At 37.9% G+C, this 16956-nt stretch overlaps 3 protein-coding genes across 4 annotated transcripts; 1 reads left to right on the top strand and 2 right to left on the bottom strand.

Annotated features, from left to right (window-relative positions):
• Positions 1-956: 956 nt before the first annotated feature.
• Positions 957-2965, bottom strand: LOC5513413. The gene is made up of 2 exons (XM_001633585.3): positions 2476-2965; positions 957-1400 (listed from the first exon to the last, which is right to left on the bottom strand). The coding sequence occupies exons 1-2, from the start codon at positions 2770-2772 to the stop codon at positions 1050-1052; spliced, it is 648 nt and encodes a 215-aa protein (XP_001633635.2). The 5' UTR covers positions 2773-2965; the 3' UTR covers positions 957-1049.
• Positions 2966-3249: 284 nt separating this feature from the next.
• Positions 3250-14362, top strand: LOC5513412 (NEDD8-activating enzyme E1 catalytic subunit). Of its 2 annotated transcripts, none has more exons than XM_048721125.1 (18): positions 3250-3380; positions 3719-3833; positions 4778-4858; positions 5119-5201; positions 5341-5421; positions 5597-5640; positions 5818-5882; positions 6564-6642; positions 7271-7350; positions 7867-7978; positions 8757-8870; positions 9434-9487; positions 9895-9931; positions 10096-10177; positions 10895-10995; positions 13483-13546; positions 13743-13797; positions 13891-14362. In XM_048721125.1, the coding sequence occupies exons 1-18, from the start codon at positions 3352-3354 to the stop codon at positions 13986-13988; spliced, it is 1374 nt and encodes a 457-aa protein (XP_048577082.1). In that variant the 5' UTR covers positions 3250-3351; the 3' UTR covers positions 13989-14362. The 2 variants fall into 2 exon arrangements, with proteins under 2 accessions (XP_048577082.1, XP_001633684.2); XM_001633634.3 differs by having other exon boundaries at positions 3264-3380; positions 7867-7969.
• LOC5513372 (UPF0434 protein ERGA_CDS_01260) lies at positions 14210-16906 on the bottom strand. Its single transcript, XM_001633584.3, has 2 exons — positions 16580-16906; positions 14210-14728 (listed from the first exon to the last, which is right to left on the bottom strand). The coding sequence occupies exons 1-2, from the start codon at positions 16753-16755 to the stop codon at positions 14593-14595; spliced, it is 312 nt and encodes a 103-aa protein (XP_001633634.2). The 5' UTR covers positions 16756-16906; the 3' UTR covers positions 14210-14592.
• Positions 16907-16956: the final 50 nt, after the last annotated feature.

Here is a 16956-nt window from a genome sequence, read left to right as displayed (position 1 = left end):
GATGTTTTTCACCGCGCAATCATCCGTCTTAAAATTACCACTGGTATTCAAGTTCAACTGACATACCCGCTATAGAATAGAAATCAGAAGTACAAAAAACAATATTTGCGATTTGGGAAACTCATGGAAAGAAGCTAGCTCACAATAAAAAAGAGAATATGATTAGATTTACCTTTGATATTAGAAGTCGTATCGTTGACAATATGCCAGTCACAGCAAAGAAAACAGTAGATTCGGCGATCAACAGTACAACCGGACTTCGGACTTCTTATGGCATTTCAACTTATTGTGACGCAACAAAAATAATTTGCTTTTTTTAAATCCTTTTTACATAGATGATACGACACCCGATATAATACGCTGAATCGATCGGGCAATTGGCCAGGAATATTGTTTATGAGTTATTTACTCGTGTTCAAGCAGGTACCCACAACAAGTAATGGGTATCCTGTGGTTGAACACACTTCTTAGGGGTTTCCCACAAAGTAACTTATACCATTTTTTATTTACATCTCTCTACTTCTTAAAAATGAGATGATGTCGTTATAAAAAGGTGCCTTTTTTATAAGGACATCATCCTTTTGTCCAAAAACTCTTCTGAATGAGAAATTACATGTACAGTTCCATTAGTTTGATAGTAATACAGGAACGAAATTGTACAGTTTTGTTAGTTTGGTGGTAATACAAGAGAGGCATTTATTTGATTTATATGAAGTATTCATTACCTAATGTAATAAGGCGAAGAGAGGGGTATACCGGAAATTTGGTCCGCTGAAATGGAAAAATGAACCATCCCGCTCAAAATCCTTGCTACAGGCCTGATATATTCTGCACAGAGGAGGACCTGTGGGTTTTAGGATGGTTGTGTGTGGTGAAACACAGTAGGAGATCTTGGTATAGACCAGAGGGATGTAAGCTGGTGGCAGTCTGGTGGTATTTCTAGAAAGCACAGAATCTTCAAAAAAATTAACATTTAATACAAGTGGATTTCTAGTGTTGTTTAGCACATGCAATATCATTTAAGAGTGTCAAACTCATAGCTAGTTTTTCTACTGTGGCTTACTGATTTTCACTCCATCTACCAAGGCTGTTGCCATTCTTTGACTAAATTCTCTCTCTCGTTCAAGGGACTCCCTCAGTTGGCGCTCAGTAGTTGGGAAGACCCCCTCTCTTATGACCTTCTCACAGATGAGTTTCCTCTCTCCGTCTTTTTGTATCCATTGCACGACATACTGCCAGTCTGGACCTTCAGTTGGGGTTATGGGGAAGTGTATGGGGCTGGCTTCAGTTACTGTGATCACTGCATTTGTTGTATGGAAGACATAAATCATTTCAAGCTGGTTAGGCCTCTCTGCATTGATGGCCAATGTCTTGGTGTCTTCGGCAGTCAAGGTGCTTACCTATAACAAAAAAATCAACATATTAGTTATCCATTGGCTTCTTATTTATGGTTGGTTCCATGGTTCTAGCAATACTACTGTTTTAAAGTAAAATAATGATTGTCCTTAGAACAGACAATTAATGGCTTGGAAGACTGATATATTACTATACTATAGTTTTTATAAATGAAACCATCCTTTGAAAAATCCTGAAACAGCCACTGCTATAACCAAAGACTAGGTTGCTTTCATCTGCTTGCCCCTCCAACTTTTCTGAGCAGATTTTCTTTACCTAAACATGGGGCTCAGGTGCGTTACACAACGGGGGTGCAGGGCCTTGTCGACCAAAAAGTGGGTCATTTCTTATTAAGGAATCTTCAAATAAAATCCTATTTCTATATGATACCTATGAATGTGCACCCCCCTTGGGTATGTACACGCCTGTGGCTTACATGCACAAAGATGTGTATCAAGAATTATATGTATGAATCGTTTCTTAATAAAAGATGATATTACTTGTACATCTTTAAAACTCACAAGTATATTAACCTCATTTTTATGGAGAGAATCAGAAGCGGCGGAAGGGGAGGGGCAGGGGAAGGGAGGCGCCAGCCCCCAACCACTTTTCTGATCAGATGCTTCTCTAGATATATATGAACGTTTTTTTTAACCAACGGTTTTCAAGCGGTATATATGCAACCGTTCTTATAAATAGGATTTGGAACCACCAACCACCCCTCCCCCCTGAAACCACTACCCACCCCTCCCCCACAACTTTTGCCCCCCCCCCCACTTATGGGACCACTCCTCCGAGAACGCAAGCACAACATTAAGTTTTAGTGATAAAGGATTTGCATATTTGCTGCTTGGGTAGTCTTCTGCTTAGCTGTCCTTAGTCTTGGGCTCAAATCACTCAAAGCGAACGGGAGTGGCTTTGAAGGAGACTACATAATTGGAAGACCATCCTCCAGCCCTCCCTCTTTCCCCCCATACACACTCACAGCCCCACCTCCGTGTTTCATGCTCCCATTTTGACGGCTATACAATAGTTTGATATGTTTTATTAGTTATCAATGCTATCGCTACAAATTCTCACCTTGCCGCCCTCCTGTAAGTTCAGAGTCATGTTCTCGCAACGTAGGAGCTCCATAGTTCCACTAAGCAGAGAATTTCGAATTTTAAAGACACAATTTTTGCAACTATCCACGAACACTTTGACGGCTTTCTGGTTAAGCGAAAAGTCGCAGTTTTTGCAGTTTTGGACGAATATCATAGCATTTGGCACGCCAGAAGTAAGCTCGATGCTCTCTCCATCTCGATCGGAGATGGTGTGTTTTGGTCGAGAAGCCAGGAGAAAAGAGCCCTGAATTTTGTTCGCCTGTTCTTGGCTCATGTTCGTAGTTCGTCTGTTACAAAAATCGACGAGCTTTCACCCCCAGAAATGATCACAAGCTCAACGTCAAAGCTGCTTTTATAGACAGATTGGGTTTGATTCGCCGATTTTGTTTTAAGAGCTGCTATGACTCCTCGGCATAAATAACAATTTGACGCAAGGGAATTTCACGAGGTTTTGAAAAAAAAATAAAATCAATCACTGCTATTTATAAACATGGGATGCCTGTGGGGTACCGAAGCATTTCAAACCCTTACGAAGATGTAACGAGCTATTATTGAAATTCTTCGGGGAAACACAGGCTACCCAAAATGTAATGGTTATTGTAAGATTTCGTAATTGTACTTGTTTGTCACAATAAAAATGTTTTTATAAAAGTTTTTTATATGCTGAGAGTTGCATCTATTTTCCATGAAATACATAATGAAACAAAGAGTGTTTTTTATTATTGGGTTGGCTGTGGATCTCCGAAACGTTATCGACCTCTAATTATATCGGACACCTAATATCATTCTGACATTTTGATATTTTAGGATTTTTTAGTTAAATTTCTTTCCTCTTTCGGAAAATTGACTCAAAATGGAAGTAGAGGAATCACCTTCTCCAAAGTAAGTTTTTCTTGGGTTAATTTGTGCCGCTTGGTTTGATGATGATGCTAGCTTTCCCCGTTATGTTAGCTTTTTCACACACAAAAATCATGGCTATCGGCTTTATACCTAACAGTTAACGCTGCTGGAACGCCAGACTAGAATAATGCCCTTCTATAAAAGGGAATGGTTGCTTTTAGATTTATGAACAGCCTTCGTCAGGGGTCAGGACAAAAATTGGTTCAGGAGTTTGGGGTGAGGCGAAATGGGACATACTTAAGTATATAATACTTAAAATGGGGACGATACGGGAACATTTAAGAACTTTCTTGTTAATAACAAATTATACTTATTTTCAGCATGATAAATGACAAGATGGATGGTTGTGATTGGCCCGGACGTTGGAACCATATTCAAAAGTTGCTTCTAAGACGAGGGCCTCTTGCGCACTTAGACTTTGAACCAGGACCTCAGGTAAGCAAGCATTTGTCAACTTTTAGTAGCCTCTACCTTAAATGTATCACCTATATTCTCAGAGATTCACTCTAAAGGTACCATAAATGATCTAATAAATGTCTGGTGCGTCCATTTAATTTTGGTGGTCCTAGGGGGGCGGCATTCAATAGATAAAAGGCATTTATTATAATGGGGCATTCTTTACAAATATGAAAATATTACAAACCCAAGTACAGTGGGGGTCTTGTCTAAGCCTGCGTAGCAAGCATTCTTTGACATTAAGCAAGTCTCACCCAGTAGAAGCGAAGCTCAGATTTAAGACTTTTGTTTTTTAAGCATGGGAAGGAGGGTGGGGAGGGGCGCGTTAGATAGAGGGGGCATTTATTAAAGAGCATTCAATATAAACTTGTAAGCTTAGGGGGGGGGTGTTCATTATATAGGAGGCATTTTTTAGATAGGGGGTGTTTATTAGATTATTTACGGTATATTAGAAAACCCAAAGAAGAAGAATGTTCCACTTTTCTTTTTTTAAATCCTCCCTCCAGCTTCCATTTTTTGGAACTTCTGGGTCAGACCCAGCATTCTGAGACTTGAATAAGTTGAATCTTAAGCAAACTAAATTTTGGAAGCAGGAATCTAGCTTTGGAAATGTGATGTGTCTATTCATGTGTTCTTTTGCTCATTTCCCCAAAAACTGATCAGTTATTTAGACCACAGATGTTGTCTGTGGCTAACAGTGAATAAGAAAGTATTTTACAGTTGGAAGCAATCTTCATTGGGCCACACAACTTCTTATTGCTTGGAATAGCTGGCTAGTTTCAATTATCTGACCATGCTTTTTGCAAACAGTTTAAAAAGCAGAATGTGGCTAGACTATTAAAATCAAATTTCCAAGCATATTTTAGGAGAGATTTTGTAAATCATAGTTTACTTAGTTTCTGTTGTTGTTTTACTTTTTCAAGGTCCTCCAGTTCATTCTGGAATCGGCCAAAGTGCTAGTGATTGGAGCTGGGGGGCTTGGCTGTGAACTATTAAAGGACCTGGTAAGTTGCCTAGCAACACACACGGCATGCTTAGATTCCCACCAATATTATGAAATAAGCCAGGAACTGAAAGGTATAACAAATAAATGTTGCAGGAATGCATCAGCCTTGGGTAAAAGGAGAGGTAATGTTAATTTCATTTCATATCCTGAAAGAGGCTTATAATCTCCTTGCCATTGCTTACTTTACAATTTGTGCATGCCTGAAGGATTGTGGTTGGGTCTACCCAGCATTGAAAGCTGTATTTTCCCTCCTTACAGGCTCTTTGTGGCTTTAGGGATATACATGTCATTGATATGGATACAATAGATATTTCCAATCTCAACAGACAGTTTTTATTCAGGTCAGTATTTCATTTTGCAGCTTGCAACTTTCTTTTGATATAGTTTTGTAGTTACTTACAATTGTGCGAAAATTCCAGATTCAGTTTTCCATATCACTCTTATTTATAATTGTCTTTGTGTGCTTGTCTGTGCTTTCAGACCAAAAGACATTGGCAGACCAAAAGCTGACGTGGCCGCAGAGTTTATCAACAGCAGAATAGCAGGTTGCAACGTCACACCGTATCTTTTTCAGCTTCAGTAATCAGTAGAAATCATTTGTACTTTGTTGTTTTTGATGGACAGATCACTTGAAATTCCCCCCTAAAATTTCTATTTTTTTATGTATTAATATTATATGTATATTACTGTATAATGTATTATTATTCTATGAATCCATAACCCAATCATGTTACAGACACTTTAGAAAAATACAAGACTATGACACTGGCTTCTATAAAAGTGAGTACAAGTTTGGTTGTTCTGTTGCACTGTTGTCTACCAACAGAGCGATGAGATGCCAAAGTTGAGGGAAGAGCTCGCTGGTTGTCTATGATCCTTCTACTATCCACTATGTAACTTGTACATTGTCAAGCCTGTAAATACTTAACATGTCCAGCATATTATTTTTTTACTCAGATTTCCATATTGTTGTCTGTGGTCTGGACTCTATTTTTGCAAGACGTTGGATAAATGGGATGTTGGTAAGAAAAATTTTTTCCACACTTTTATTAGTCTCCTTTGCAGCCGTCTGCGTTTGTCAGAGCGCTTTCATGACTGACAAACGCAGACAACTGGAAAGGAGACTAAACTTTTATTTGTAATAAAATATCAATAAAACCTCAAAAATCCCAAGTTTTCACCTCCAAAAATACAACAGGTAAAATCTTAAACTCCCTTTAATACTGAGTAAAAATCACTCTGACCCACTTCTTTCATGCTTTTATTTGCCAAAAGGGGTTGAATATCTAACCCACCTTTTGAGTAAGAAAAGTGAAAGACATCTCCCACCTGTATAAATTACCTTGCAAAGCGAATTTTGGGATCATTTTTTATTTCTTATTTGATTTCTTATGAATACCTGAACTAATGTTTTCTGTGATTATCTCGTGAGTATAAGCCACCCTCTTTTCAACAAAAGGTTAAAGCTAGAATTCAGGGGCAGATCTAGGGGCAGGCTGAGCAAGCACTGCCCCCCTATTTTTGTAAATTTGGCTTAAAAATAACAAGAAATATATAGGGAAATCCACGGAAGATCAATAAATCCGGCCTCCCTTTTTGTAAACCCTTGCTTTGCCCCCCTTGTTGGAACTTCTGGATCCGCCCTGGAAAGTCAAAACTACTCCGTTTTCCATAACAACCTTGTGTTGATTTATTTTCTGCAGATGAGTCTTTTGGAGTATGATGAGGATGGAAATCTGGACCAGTCCTCACTAATACCCATGGTAGATGGTGGCACAGAAGGTACACTGTACAGTACAATATATAATTGATTAATAAAGATTTAGAGATGTGGGGAGATGCCACACAATCTCCTGAACTATGAGAGCTCATAACTCATACTTAAAAACACTTTTTACATTCTCCTATTTCAAAAAAAGGTTGTTAATGCAAAAAGCAAATTACTGTTGGTGCATGGAAGTTCTACTGCCAAGGGTCTAATGGGTTCATTATATTTATCATTATATTAAAATCTATTAAAAGCCATCAGTGGATGGCTTTGGCATAACTGGAGTTCATTTATAAACTTTAAGTTTGTGATTAATTAGTACCCATACCTATTGGTCTTGTAACTGACATTTGCTGTTGCACCGACTGTCAACGTTTTTTTGAAATTGGGTGAATAAATTACGGTTAAATCTATTCTCCGACTGAGTGTTAGTAAAAGAAATTGCATGCAGTTACTGCATTGACAGCCATGAAGAATGTTACTTCGCATGAAACTCAGGTTGCAGCACTGTTTACTATGGGACTTTGATTCCTCTTTCCCCCCCCCCCCCCCTCTCCCCCGGCAAGTATTAAACAATTTATATTATCCCCCATAGGATTCAAGGGAATTGTCTGTTTTTCTAATTTTTGTTTCCCCCAATAGGATTCAAGGGTAATGCGCGTATAGTAGTTCCAGGGATAACGGCCTGCATCGAGTGTACATTGGACCTCTACCCACCACAGGTAACCCAAAACAGAGTATCACAGCTAGCCCATGAGTAGAAAACAGATCAATTTCTTTTAAAGAAAGAGCATGTAGCTAAATGCATTGTCCATATATTTCATTTGTTTATTTTTTAAAGTTTTTTTTTCACTGTACCCTTCACGTAAATGTGCCCCCCCCCCCTATATTCAGAAGTTTTGAGTGCAGCACCAAGCCAGGGCCGTAGCAGGCCTCGAAATATTGGGGGGGGGGGCACAATGCAAACATTTAGAAAGTATTGGGGGCACGGCCATGCCCCTACTGGTCATTCCTTATAATTTTCTAAATATTTGGGGGGGAGCACGTGCCCCCAGCTACGGCCCCCTGCTACCTGCCCCCTGCTACGGCCAGGTTTATCTTTAAAAGCCATGGCAATCTCTAAATAACAGTCACTCTAAGGAACAGACGATTGCACAGACACCTTATTTGACTCCAGGGGGTAAGATTTATCTGCGTATCAGGTTTATTGTTTAAACAGGTTTCATTCTATGTTGTAGGTTAATTTTCCGCTGTGTACCATAGCACACACACCTCGGCTTCCTGAACACTGCATTGAGTATGCTAAGGTGCTGTTATGGCCTCAAGAACATCCATTTGGCAGTGAGTTATGTAATTAAGTCTTGAACCTTATTATGATTAGACACAACAATGAGACGAGAATTTAGTTTAGGCTAGATTTATTCGGAATAGTTGTGTTGCAATCAAGCTAGACCAAGGGAGCTTGGCAGAATGATATTATTACGAAAATAAACCACTTTGTGTGTTTGGTTTGTAAAGGGGAATCATCGGTTGCGTTGTTGGGGGTGTGGGGCTCCCATTTCGAAGTGGATTATGTTTGTCAACAGGGTCTTTGTTCGTTTCATCGGTTACAGATCACCTTGGAAAGGATTCGGCATTATACGAACAAAGACACTGTTGACAAACATAATCCACTTCATAATCTGAGCCCTACACCCCGAACAGCACGACTGATATCTCCCCTTACAAAACAAACACACTACCCATTTATTTTCGTAATAATATCAATTGCGCGTTAAATAGGAATGCATACTGCCAAGCCCCCTTGGCTAGACTTTATAAAGTTATTGTATCTTATGACTGGATCATTGGGATAGTGTTACATTGTTCGTGCCAGCACATAGTGTTCAGACTGTCACGCATGGCACGGCATCTCGTTACAAGTTATATCCCCAAAGAGGTTGTGTGTGTTAGGTGGTGGGCAAGGGCGTTGAAATTGAGGTGTCCGGATAGAGCAGCTCTTGTACAATATCAACTAGCTAGACAATAGGGTATACCTGTCAAAAATTAATTATTTTCACCTCCTAGTTTGTCTCAGTGACACCAGGTGCATTTTAAGGTACATTGCGTTCCATCACTCCATTTTCAGATGGTGTCAGTGTGGATGGGGATGACCCGTCCCATATACAGTGGATATTGGACCGTGCCAAGGAAAGAGCTGATGAATACAATATAAGGGGAGTCACATACAGGCTTACACAAGGTAAAATGTGGGTCTAAGGGGATGACGTCAGGACCCTGAGATGAAGATGGTGGCCTAGGGGCATGTGCCTCTCAATATTTGTGCCACCCAATATTTTCTTAATGTTTCTGTACATATTGTGCCCCCCAATATATTGATCTTTAAAGCAGCATTGTCACCAGTTTACTTCTGGTCGATTACCTAACAATCTCCTATGATTTTTAAAGAAAAACGCGAAAAAATATTTCAAAATATTGAAAGCATTGTGTTTATTGAAAGTTTCTTTGAGGATGTGATTGATAATTTAGAGCGGATGGCCTGTTAAATATCTCGGATTATAATAGATTCTTTTGTCTTTTAGCGGTTGAGGTTTCCGTCAGACCTCCGGAAGTAAACTGGTGACAATGCTGCTTAAGGCTAAAGCTATACTATAGAAGTAGACTACAAGATTCTACCATGGCCTGTTTCAATTTTCCCCACTTATCAGGGAAATTAACATCTGTTTTTAAAGTTTTATTTTATTTCAAAGTCCCAAATCTTAAATGCATGTCATGTTAATCATGATCATGTTTTTTCTTTTGCAGGAGTCGTGAAGCACATCATACCAGCGGTAGCTTCTACAAACGCTGTTATTGCTGGTAAGCTCTGCTGAAGAGTTTTGGGAAAGGTTTATAAACATAATCACCCATTTACTTGCTTTCCAGCCAGTCAAGCTCAGCCAACATTTTGTCATCAGCAAAATAGCAATTGTGAGAAAGCATCCATTTTCATCGGCTGATTTGGGGAAGCAATTTTTTTTAAATTGGTAAATAAAGTATGGATGGATAAATTGAAAAAAAAAAAACATACACAAGCAAAATTTTGGTAGCTGGCTCAGTAATGTCCCAGTACCCATGGGAATTAACAATATTGCATTCCTCATTTACTTGTAGGTTCTAAAGTTTCATGCCTTTGATGTTTTAGTTCTTTCTTTACTTACATACAACAAATAGTTATATGATAGATATCATGGTTAAAATATCTATTATTTTATTGCACCTTTCAGCTGCTTGCGCCCTCGAGGTTTTCAAGATTGCAACAAGGTGAAAAAAGTGGCAGTTTGGTTTCTAGTCTTGATATTTATACAAAATTGTAATAGTTTGTAATCCCCCCTGGCTCTTTACAGTTGACGAAAATTAACATCAAACCAAAGGAAGGAATTGCTGATTTTGAAAAAAAACTGAATGTTTGTGATTTCAATTTGCAGTTGCTGCAACCCTATCAGTAATTATGTAGTATTCAATGATACGGATGGCTTATACACCTACCCATTTGAGGCAGAGAAAAAGGTGAGGGGGAGATTCTTTTATAAAAAAAATATATGTAAGATTAGAATATTGAAAAATCCATGCATGAAAAGCTGGTACTTTTTTTTCAAACCATGCTAAACAGCTCAACCCAGCATCTGTCATTTTTATTGGTAAAATGAAATTATATCTGTGTCCTCTAATTATGACCTGGAAAATATACCTTAGATACTCATCAAACTCAGCCAACCTCATAAAAAACATATACAAATGTCAATCATTTATCTAATGCTTAATGAAACATTGCTCCCATCCAAAAGTATCTAGTAGACTTTATCTATTATCTATAAATATAAAATCATTATTTTGCTGTGATCAGTAGACTTTATCTATTATCTATAAATAAAATCATCATTTTGCTGTGATTAGTAGACTTTATCTATTATCTATAAATATAAAATCATTATTTTGCTGTGATCAGTAGACTTTATCTATTATCTATAGATATAAAATCATTATTTTGCTGTGATTAGTAGACTTTATCTATTATCTATAAATATAAAATCATTATTTTGCTGTGATTAGTAGACTTTATCTATCTATTATCTATAAATATAAATCATTATTTTGCTGTGATTAGTAGACTTTATCTATCTATTATCTAAAAATATAAAATCATTATTTTGCTGTGATTAGTAGACTTTACCTATCTATCATCTATAAATATAATTAAATCATTATTTTGCTGTGATCGTACAGGAAGACTGCCCTGCTTGTAGCCAGCGACCTCAGTCCCTAACATTCCAAGAGGATGCTACGCTTAAGGATTTATTTACTTTTCTATGTGAAGACCCTAAATAGTAAGTAACAGATTGGAAAAAAAAACTTAGGGTGGGTTTGATCTGGTATCCTTTGTAGCAAAGATAGAGTTGCACATAAGGTTTTATTTTTTTATTTTTTACTTGGCAATGGAGTACAACAGCATTTCCAACCTAGACAATATGGCACACTGGGCCCACACACCACACAACAAATTGACCATTTTCACATCGCCTAGTTGTCTCCATGACATCAAGTGCATTTCTGTCACTGAGGTGTATTGCATGAATTTTCTTCAGCAAATGAGCCAAACGTCAATAGAGATACAGTGAATTTGTCTTTAAATTACATTTATCTCACCTCCTTGTAAACTGAACAAGATCTTGCGAGCAAGATTTTAGTCGGGCTATTGTCTGAACATAGACTAGTGAAGACAGCTTAATGTCTGACTTATTACTCTAAACACCAACTGTCATGACGTGTAATTAAAAACAAGACGCTTGGAAGGCGTTTAGTGGGGTGAAGTCTGTAAAAGATGGAGTGTTTAGAACCTAATAAATAATTTCCATGATAAACAAATGCATCTAGGGTTTATGAATTCCAGTAACAACAGAAAAGCAAATGGAATAAAAAGAAATGCACAGCAGCATCTTACAATACAAAAAAAATGTTTTCAAACCTCAAGATTTCAGCCCTTATTATCATTTTATTGATGACAGGAAACTCCATGACCATGCATTGATTGGTTAATATAATTAGTATTGGCAGATGCTTCAATTTGCATTACACCCTTTAGCTAAATATGTAGTATGAATTATTATAGAGAGCTCTGAAATAGTTTATAAAATCATTTAACGATGATATCTTTAAGAATACACAAGATCCAAGAGAACTGGCCATACCGATTAAATCTCTGGAATGAGAATCAAATGTTTTAAATCTTCCATCGGCAGTACAATAAATAGCCACAGTATTTGAACCAACAGTCAAAATGAAAGACCTGTATTTTTCTCTAATAATGTTTGTAAAACATTATCAAAAGACATAGAATAGTCAAAACCTTCTGTCACTGTTCCATGTAATACTGTCAGTATAGCTTGGACTATATTGAAGCTGATAGTTAATGTCAAACATTGTGATTGATTTCAGGCACTTCTGTCAACATCAAATATGATATTGTCTTGATAAAGCTGATAAACTTATATACAATTCATTACCAAAGTTCATGATATTGACCAAATACAGTGAGGTAGAATTGAGTATTATGATCTTATAAATGAGGGCACACAAAGACTTAGCCTATATCTGTCAACCTCGCTACCTAGATACAGTGAATGTATCAGAAGCATCAACATAGCTGAATACAGTAAAAGTATGGATATTTTTAAGAAAATTGGGCTTGAGAATAGGTTCAAAATCTTGAGACACCCGCCTAATGCGGGAGAGTTTACAGCTATGATAGCTACACACTGGCGACTACATTTGATTTAAATAATGCTACATTTCCTTCACTATATGATGCAATTGTTGTTTGTGGAATCAATAACAGGGCCAGGATAGTTTCTACAAAGATTAAACTTGCAACAATTCTCTCTGTGAGTGACATTTTAAAATAATATGGCTGCCGCTGAATTGATAATTACACCCACATGGGCTTCATCGACTTTTCCATTTTACTTTATTATTCTTACTCTGCCTCTGTTTATATAAATATACCTTAAGTTACTTTGAAATATGCTGACCAGACGTTGTGCTCACAAATCCTTCGTGATAGAATGAATATTTCTTCGTAATACCGGTAGTCATGAATTGGAGATGACTTTGGTAAATTTTTCACAATATTTTTTCGAACAAGTCTGCTTAATGTATCTGCTTTAATGAAAAGCATGTGCAAGCTGTTTCTTTGGAATCCCACTTGGTTCTCTGCTTCGTTTTCTTACAACGAGAGAGCGATGGTTACCAAACAAAACAAACTTTGCGTATCGAGATCTAGTTCCATGATCGTGAATTAAAGATAACTGTGCAGCTTTTTCAAATATATCACAGTCATTTGATGCATCCAAGAAAGCTGGAAAGTAGAGATAAAACAAAAACACCAAAACTAAAATACACGCTTGATAGATAATGGCGCATCTAGAAAGTTGGAAGCGTATGACGCACGCACGTGGCTTTGGCATATAAGGGTATTGTTGCGCAATGTTTCAATTTTGTGGCGGAGGAAAAAACGAAAAAAAACCTAAATCTCAAGCAGAATATGCATGAAAAACATTGACATTAGTGAAGTTGGTATCTTAAACAAATCAAGTTAGCAAATCCATCAAATAATGTTGGTTACGGTGCTTGTCCCCACAAGGTTAGATTCAGCTCTGTCACAAAGCTTCATGTATGATTTGTCTTCTGCCAAATATCCCAAAAAACCTTGTTGATAGAGTTACGCTTGATCTATCTTTGTATGACATTAACCATTCTCACATTCTTGTTATTCCCAACATATCAGTTGCATTGTGCATACTCTATATTTTTTTCAGCCAGATGAAACAGCCAGGCCTGACAACAATGTTCAATGGGAAGAACAAGACACTGTACATGCCTGTGAGTGTTGGGTTTACAAATCAGCAATGCAATTAGATTTAGCTTGCATTGAGGCATTTGGCTGCATTTTTTATTGTGGCCACCCTCTTGAATTTTCAGCTTTAATCCTTCTTGTTTTTTTTTTTTCGATAAAAACACCACCAGGCTCCTTCTTGCACGCTAAATTAAATTACTCACAAACTTTTCTTTTTTGCAGTCTGTAAAATCTATAGAAGAGAAAACAAGAGTAAATCTGGCAAAGCAACTAAAAGGTTACAAAGCTATTTGATGTGAAGTTAATTTTATCTCATAGTACGTCTTTAACATTTTCTTTCTTCAATCTTCTTTTCTCTTGTGCATATCAGATCTGGGGATCAGTGATGGGCATGAGATTGTTGTTGCTGATGTAACCACCCCTAAGTCTATCATATGCAGGATTTACTACTCATCTAGCATGGAGTAAATAAGTAGTGCAATTTCAGAAGAAGAATCCATAAAAGGGCTCACCCATACAACCTTAAACCTGTATACTATTTTTATGCTTTTCCTTGGATACACTAAGACTACCTCTGACAGAGACCCATACACCCCGGCATCTATGCTAGGGGTACAAGGCCCCCTTATGAAATCCCATGGCTGTTGTAGACTGGTTGTACATGTTAATAATGAATTATAGAACTGTCATTTGTGTTATTAAGACACAGACATTTATTGTGTTCATGGTTAGTAACAATTGTCAAACTTTTTTTGTACAAAGTTATTGTAGCTTATTGTTTCCTTGAATGTAATGTATCCTACTGTATATACATTGAATAAAATATAAAGTAATAACTAGTATATGAATTTGGTGTTTTCAGTATCTGCACCTTACTGTTTAATGAAGGGTTTTGCCCGTGCAAGATGAACTAGGATCTCTTCGCTCCTCTTATCTTATCTCTTATATATTTCCTTATTCAGAACAGACCCAAAAACATCATCTTCCTAGTTTTGCAAGGTTACTCAAATAGTTGAACTTCATAATTTTACTGACATTGTTCCAATAGTGATTGTCAAATTAATGCTGTAATTCATGACTCTTCATTTTTAGGGTCGGTTGTGTTCAGAAGTTTACCATCAGTTGGTACCAAGTTTGGTATCCCTTGTTCTATGGAGAATGCCACTCCAATCTCGTCACTGATAAGTTCATTTGTCTCTGCATTATACCTTGAAAAATTAAAACAAGAGGTCAGTTAATTGAATCTGTGAGGCAATCATACAGGCAAACAAGGGAACATGCGCTCCCTCCTTGGACCCTAAAAGTGGGTCATTTCTTATTGTAGGATAATTGAATACTATCATCTTGATAAATGACATCTATAACTGCAGCACACTTCACACAGCAAATCTTCGGTAACAATGTGCTATGAACTTACGGGTCGTCCACACCAACACGGATTCAAAAGTATCTGGATTCGTTTTACCGAAAACGCATCACTTGATTCGTGTCAACATTATCGTTTTCGCAGCCTGTTCGCCTGGATCCAGCCATCCACACTAACACAGATTCAAACGTTTGAAAATGCTCAACCGTACGGGGTGACGTAATTTTTATGATATGCGCATGCTCAAAGCAGCATGCCCCTGCGATATGGCGCCATCGTTTTTATTTTGGTACGGATTTGACCGTCCACACTATGGACCAAAGTACACAGATTCACTTTGTTCACTTTCAACTGCGTTTTCCAAAGTATCTGGGTTCGCTGGATCAAGCGCGCGTGTTAGTGTGGACGGAAGGCCTAAATGTATCAAAAAGTATACAGATTCAAACGAATGTGTTAGTGTGGATAGCCCCTTAAACTCCTAGCTACAGCCATAACATGAAGACAGCACGCCTTGTTTCAGGGGAAGGCAGGGGTCACAGAGGTGGGAAGGTAACAAGGTCTATGGCTAGAAGCGGGTATTCGTACCATGGCACCTGGGGAGAAGGGGGACATAAAAGGGGGATAATGTTTGTGATACGGGTAGTGGTAGGTGGCAGGGGTGAGGGCGGGAGGGTTTTTGGTTAAAAGCTGGTATTCGTACCATGGCACCTGGGGAGAAGGGGGACATAAAAGGGGGGTAATGGTTGTGATATGGGTAGAGGTTGGTGGCAGGGGTGAGGGCGGGAGGGTAATTGTGGGGATAATGCTACAGTGAGTGGAGTTGGACTATAAGGAGTGTCCTGAATAGTGATGCAGTTGTTCTTACCATGGCGTATAGGGTGAATGGGAAGATTAGGAAAGAGGTAGTGGGTAGGGAGGTATAAACTGGAAAACAAAAAGGCTGATAAGGGGTAATGTGTACATGCTGGTGGAGAAAGAAGTGAGTTAAAATATAATGAAAACAACAAAAGTTCATAAACATGCACATAAATGTATAATAAATTACGTTAAATAAGGAATAGAATATTTCATAGAGCTCTTTGAAAGGTTAAGCAGCCTCACGTTTGTTCTAGGGGTTTATCATCAGGAGGTAAGACCAAGTACTAGTCAAATGCGACGGGGAGAATGGAAACTGGGAGCCGGGGGATGCTAGGGGAGGAGGAGATGGAGATACCTAGTAAGGCCTGTGAAGGGTATGAGACAATGAAAGTAGTATGAAGTATCAGCCTTGGGTAGAAAGAGAGAATGATGCGAGAATGGTATCCCCTCCGCCAACCACACTTAACGCATTGTTGTTAACCCAACTTGGACATAAATCTTGTGAAATCAGGTGAAATACAGTAAATATTTGCACCCCTGAATATACCAGTTATAGCTGTAAACCCAAATTTAAAACAGTAAATATGTGAAAAAGAAAACAAGAGAATGTATGAACATTCTCACAAAAATTAGGCTTGTGATAAGGTACAAGATCTTGTGACACCCGCCTAATTATCAAACTTCAACAATTGTCTCTAAGATAATTATTTACCAACAAATGGTGGGTTTTGGATTCTCGCGTTGTTTCTTGTCTTTTCCTGAAAATTCCCCCACAAAATATCGAGAACTCAATGTAACAAATCTAAACGAGATTTTTAAGTCCTTATAAGCTTACCTGAGAGGTTTTTTTGATAGAGGACACACCAAAATGTCTAGCAACTTGACATCAAACTTTTGTTTTTCCTGGCTCGATCTGTTATTGCAAAAGCCTTTGAATAATACCACTTGCCCAGCATATTGAAGGGAGATCAATGAGCTTGCTTGGCGAAACCTTTGCATCAATGCCGCCATATTTGATTCTACCTTTCAAAAAATAACTGTCCCTACCCCTCAGACATATCAAGAAATTATCTTCAGCACAATATATTTTCCTCCCCACCACTCTGTTTCCTAGGTACGGTCGGATAAAACTACAATTCCTACATCTTTAAATAAAAAGTAAAAATAGAATGAAATTTGAAATTATCTTGAAGTTTTTATTTCTGTGGGAGG

This window comes from Nematostella vectensis, chromosome 13, assembly GCF_932526225.1.
Source record: "Nematostella vectensis chromosome 13, jaNemVect1.1, whole genome shotgun sequence".
Taxonomy (NCBI): Eukaryota; Metazoa; Cnidaria; class Anthozoa; order Actiniaria; family Edwardsiidae; genus Nematostella; species Nematostella vectensis.
Note: the sequence above shows the minus strand (reverse complement) of the source record. Positions and strands in the feature narration are given on the sequence as shown.

Excerpts from the sequence above, each read along its gene's own strand:
- LOC5513372 (XM_001633584.3), bottom strand. The coding sequence starts at position 16,755 with ATGGCGGCATTGATGCAAAGGTTTCGCCAAGCAAGCTCATTGATCTCC. Across the intron at positions 14,729-16,579 it reads CTATCAAAAAAACCTCTCAG|GTATAATGCAGAGACAAATG; the intron begins GTAAGCTTATAA and ends TAATTTTTCAAG.
- LOC5513413 (XM_001633585.3), bottom strand. The coding sequence starts at position 2,772 with ATGAGCCAAGAACAGGCGAACAAAATTCAGGGCTCTTTTCTCCTGGCT. Across the intron at positions 1,401-2,475 it reads ACTTACAGGAGGGCGGCAAG|GTAAGCACCTTGACTGCCGA; the intron begins GTGAGAATTTGT and ends TTTTTGTTATAG.
- LOC5513412 (XM_048721125.1), top strand. The coding sequence starts at position 3,352 with ATGGAAGTAGAGGAATCACCTTCTCCAAA. Across the intron at positions 5,883-6,563 it reads GTTGGATAAATGGGATGTTG|ATGAGTCTTTTGGAGTATGA; the intron begins GTAAGAAAAATT and ends TATTTTCTGCAG. Across the intron at positions 9,932-10,095 it reads GTTTTCAAGATTGCAACAAG|TTGCTGCAACCCTATCAGTA; the intron begins GTGAAAAAAGTG and ends TTCAATTTGCAG.